Source organism: Phaethon lepturus, unplaced genomic scaffold (genome assembly GCF_000687285.1).
Source record: "Phaethon lepturus isolate BGI_N335 unplaced genomic scaffold, ASM68728v1 scaffold28194, whole genome shotgun sequence".
Classification (NCBI taxonomy): Eukaryota; Metazoa; Chordata; class Aves; order Phaethontiformes; family Phaethontidae; genus Phaethon; species Phaethon lepturus.
Genome location: NW_010535944.1, coordinates 1,005 through 5,035, shown reverse-complemented (window position 1 = coordinate 5,035; position 4,031 = coordinate 1,005). Strand labels below are relative to the sequence as shown.

At 59.4% G+C, this 4,031-nt stretch overlaps 1 protein-coding gene across 1 annotated transcript; it reads right to left on the bottom strand.

The window, feature by feature from the left end:
• Positions 1-499: 499 nt before the first annotated feature.
• On the bottom strand, positions 500-3,328 carry ARSB (arylsulfatase B). The gene is made up of 2 exons (XM_010286024.1): positions 3,009-3,328; positions 500-1,901 (listed from the first exon to the last, which is right to left on the bottom strand). Exons 1-2 carry the CDS (start codon positions 3,326-3,328, stop codon positions 500-502), a joined length of 1,722 nt encoding a protein of 573 aa, XP_010284326.1.
• Positions 3,329-4,031: the final 703 nt, after the last annotated feature.

Below are 4,031 nucleotides of genomic sequence, written 5' to 3'. Positions count from 1 at the left end.
AAGAGCAAAGGCAGCAGCTGCCTGGCAGCAGGTAGAAAGTCAGGAGCACATTTACAGAGGGAAATGATGAGGGACAACCTGCAGGCAGAGCCGCCAAGGCTGGCCAGCCCCTCTGCATTGGCACCCAAGGGTCCCACGCTTCCTCCTGCCCTTGCAATGGCCAACACTTAAAGCTTGCAATTGCCAGTAGAGTCCCTGAGAAAAGGGTCTCTGTCTTTGGAAGAGGCTGTGCACAGGCCAGCCCAGCTCAGAAGACTCGTACACCACCGCCAAGCAGCACGACTGAGCCAACATCACCCTTCCTCGCCCACCGGGACCACCTCCCTGCAGCCACTGGTCCAGCCAGGGAGAAGCGTTTTGAGGTGAACCCTGGAGCAAGGGAAAGCAAGAGGGTGCTTGCCACCTCCCCATCTGTCCCTCTCCCTCACTCCCACCCCACGGCACTGCCGTCTGGAGCTCCACCCTGGCCAGGCTGGGTCAGTGCTGGGGGAAGTCTCCATCAGATGCGGTTGGACATGAGCCTGGTGTTCAGCTTGCGGAAGAAAGAGCGCAGCTTGCAGATCTTGCACTTCTTCTTCTTGTTCCTACTTTTCAGGGGCTCCATGCCACCTTCCCACTCCTCCCCCTCATCCTCACTGGCCCAAGGCCCCCAGGCACCGCCATTGAAGTCTGGGTGAGCCCGGGGGTTCTCTGCAGGATACCGCACTGGGATGGCTGTCCGGTTGTAGTGCACCAACTTCATCAGGAGGGTCCTGACCACATCTGGGCGCTGGCCCGAGAGGTCGTAGCGCTCATAGGGGTCGGCAGTGATGTTGAAGAGCCATACAGACTTCCGCAGGCCATCAGTGAGACGCTCCAGGTTCCACCAGCTCCCTGGGAAGTTGGTCAGGGTCTGCGGGGGGATCCAGTCGCTGTACCCCGGGTCGCCAGTGAGGAGCTTCCACTCCCCGACCCGGATGGAGGCTTGTACAGCCGTGTTCCAGATGCCGAAGCCGTCCTCCAAGGAGCCGTACTTGGCGTGGTTGTACAGGGGGTCGATGTTGTGCAGGATTTCGGTTCGTGGTGACTCCTTTCCCTCACTGATGGCAGGCCAGACATTGTAGCCATCTAAGCCTGGGACGTTGCTCAAGTTGCCCCTGGCCAGGCTGACCAGAGTCGGGTACCAGTCTGTGATGTGAACCAGTGCCCAGCTGATCCGGCGCTTGCGCTTGATCAGGGGACTGTGGACAAAACCAATGCCACGGACTCCCCCTTCCCAGTACGTCCCTTTGCGTCCCCGTAGTGGCCAGTTGCTTCCCCCAGAGAAGGTCTGCCCGCCGTTGTCGGTGGAGAACACAATCACACTGTTGTCATAATAACCATACTTCTTGAGGGCCCAGGTGATGTTCTTCACTGCCTCGTCCATGCACGTCACCATGGCGGCGTACTTGCGGCGAGCGACGTTGCCCATGGAGCGGTAGCGGTAGATGTACTCCTTGGGCGACTGCAGAGGCGTGTGGACTGCTTGGAAGGCCACGTAGATGAAGATGGGCTCCCTGGGGCTGTGGGATGCCAGGATCTTGCTGACACGCTGGGTGTAGAGGAAGGTGGAGTACTTCCCGCTCTGGTCCCAAGCCACGTCCTCCCCTTCGTGCAGGTCGTAGCCGCAGATGCCCGGCCCGTCGCAGTTGTCGTAGGTGTAGTAGTCCACGTTACCTGTCAGGGAGCCCAGGAAGGTGTCAAAGCCCCGACGGGTGGGCAGGCACTCCTTCTTGTAGAAGCCAAGGTGCCACTTGCCCACCATGTGTGTGGAGTAGCCAGCTTCCTGCAGCTTCTGGGGCAAGGTGACCTGGTCGAGGGGCAGGCAGTTTGGCTGCCGAGGGCGGATGATGGAGTGCTGCAGCCCTGTGTGGATCTGGTACCTGCCAGGGAAGAGCCAGAAGGAATCAATGGTGATGGGGACCGGTGCTGAGTGGGGATGTGATGGCACTTTATGTGCTAGAGACCCCAAATGCTGGCAGCACTCCATGTCACCCAGCCCAACCCCATGGAGCTAGCTCCATGCCAGAGACAGGGAGCTCCTCACCCATCCGAAAGTACCAAAAGCTGATGCAAAACAAGAGAGGGGGCTCAGCAAACATCTCAAAAGCACACTGGGCTGCTCTCCTAGGATGCCACCAGCAGTTGGCCCCACTGCTGCCAGCCCACGGGAGGTGGCTGGGCTCTGCCGGGGCTGGGCAGCACAAGCAAGAGTTGCGTAGCGATCCCTGTGGGTTTGCAGTACCCCACCTGGGTGCCCACGCATCCTTGTCCTCCCCTGCCTTGCACACCCCAGAGGTGCCTGGGATCTCTCTAGAGCCATCAGAAGACAAGCCTTTCCCTGGACCCCGGTGGGCTCCACCACCCCCAGGCAGTAGGTGACCACATCCATAGGCAGCTTCCTGGGACCCACTCCTCAGCAGGAGATGATCTGATGAGATCTGCCTCCTGTGGGGAGGCAGAAGGGCCCAGGATCAGGGGAGACCTGACCGTGCCTCTGTGGGAGAGGGTGATGGACCAGCATCCAGCCTGCCCTGGCCAGTGCAGCACTGAACGTGCAAGCAGGAAGAGCACGGTCCAAGGGACTCATAGATGCAGGAGAGGATGATCCTTTGACCCCAGAGCCCAGCAGCAAATCCCCAAGGACCAATGTGAGAGCAGCACAGGACTGTCCTGGGGACAAAGCTCCTTGCCCGGCACCAAAGGACCTCATGGCCAGAGACCACCCTCTCCCAAAGTGGCATCCATTAGCCAATGGCATCCGCATATTTGGCCTTGCCATGTGCCACTATTTATCCTATGTGAAAAATCAACCATTTACTCAGGGAGCCTTCTAGAGAAGGCCATCAAGACACCTTTCTCTGGAGGATCTCCGTCATCTGCCAAGACACCAGGGCATCTGCCTAGCAGCGAGCTGGGGTTAAGCCCCACAGAGCTAAGGAAGGGACAGAAGTGGGGACCAAGTGGGGTGTGAGCAGGCGTTGGCTTACCTGCCGGTTATCAGCTGGCTCCGGGATGGGGTGCAGATGGGCTGGATGTAGTAGTTCTCCAGCTTAACGCCCTCGGCCGCCAGCCTGTCCAGCGTTGGCGTCTGGATATCTGAACCATGATACCCGATGTCGTGGTAGCCCTGGTCATCAGTCAGTATGAAGATGATGTGGGGTGGCCTAGCAAAGGCAGGAGGCAGCGATTTCTCCATGGGGTCTGTGGCCACGTCGGCCACCAAACTGGGCTTCATCCAGTCCCAGGATAAATAGCCAAAGCTGAGCAGGCTGACGAGCGAGAAGCCCGTGAGGGCATAGACGGCCATCCCGGAGCACGCTGCGCTGCCTGCGAAGGGAGCTACTGTCCCGGCATCGTCCCAGAGCCACGGAAACAGAAGGTCTCCCCCTCCTCCAGGAGAGCCCCCCGACCTAGAGGATGGTCCCCGAAATCCCTGCAACCAGTTTTGCGGGAGCAGCTCCCATGAAGGCACACTCGCGCTCACACAAAGGGCTTAATCCGCCAGGGCTGGGTTGCCTTCAGTCAAAAGAAAATAACCCTCGCTCCGCTCCAATCAAACACATCTGCACGGCAGGACGGGCTCCTCGCAGCGACTAACGGCAGCCCCAGAGCCGCTCACCAAACGTCCCGAGCGCTAGAAACACTCCCTGGCTTCTTGGTGTTTTCTTGCCGGTGTTATTTCTTTACAAAGAACCCCATAAAAACCTCTCTGAAGAAAGTAGCTGGCTTCTCCTCCGCTCCAGCCCTGCGCCTGCCCGGCTATCCTGACGGCTCGCTCGGGATACGATGATCCTTTTCTTTAAACTCCTGCAGAAGAGGGTGCTCAAGTTCAAGCCCAGAGGTGCCGAGCTCTCCTCCTCACCCTTCAGGGAAGAGCCGCCCGCTCCTTTTCCCACCCTCTGCTCCGAAGCAGAGTCCCCACATCTAAGCAGAGAATCCCAACATCTGCCCGGGACGTGGGCTAAGCCGCCAGGTTTATGGGGAGCCGCAGGCTCGGCCCCCCCCCGCCA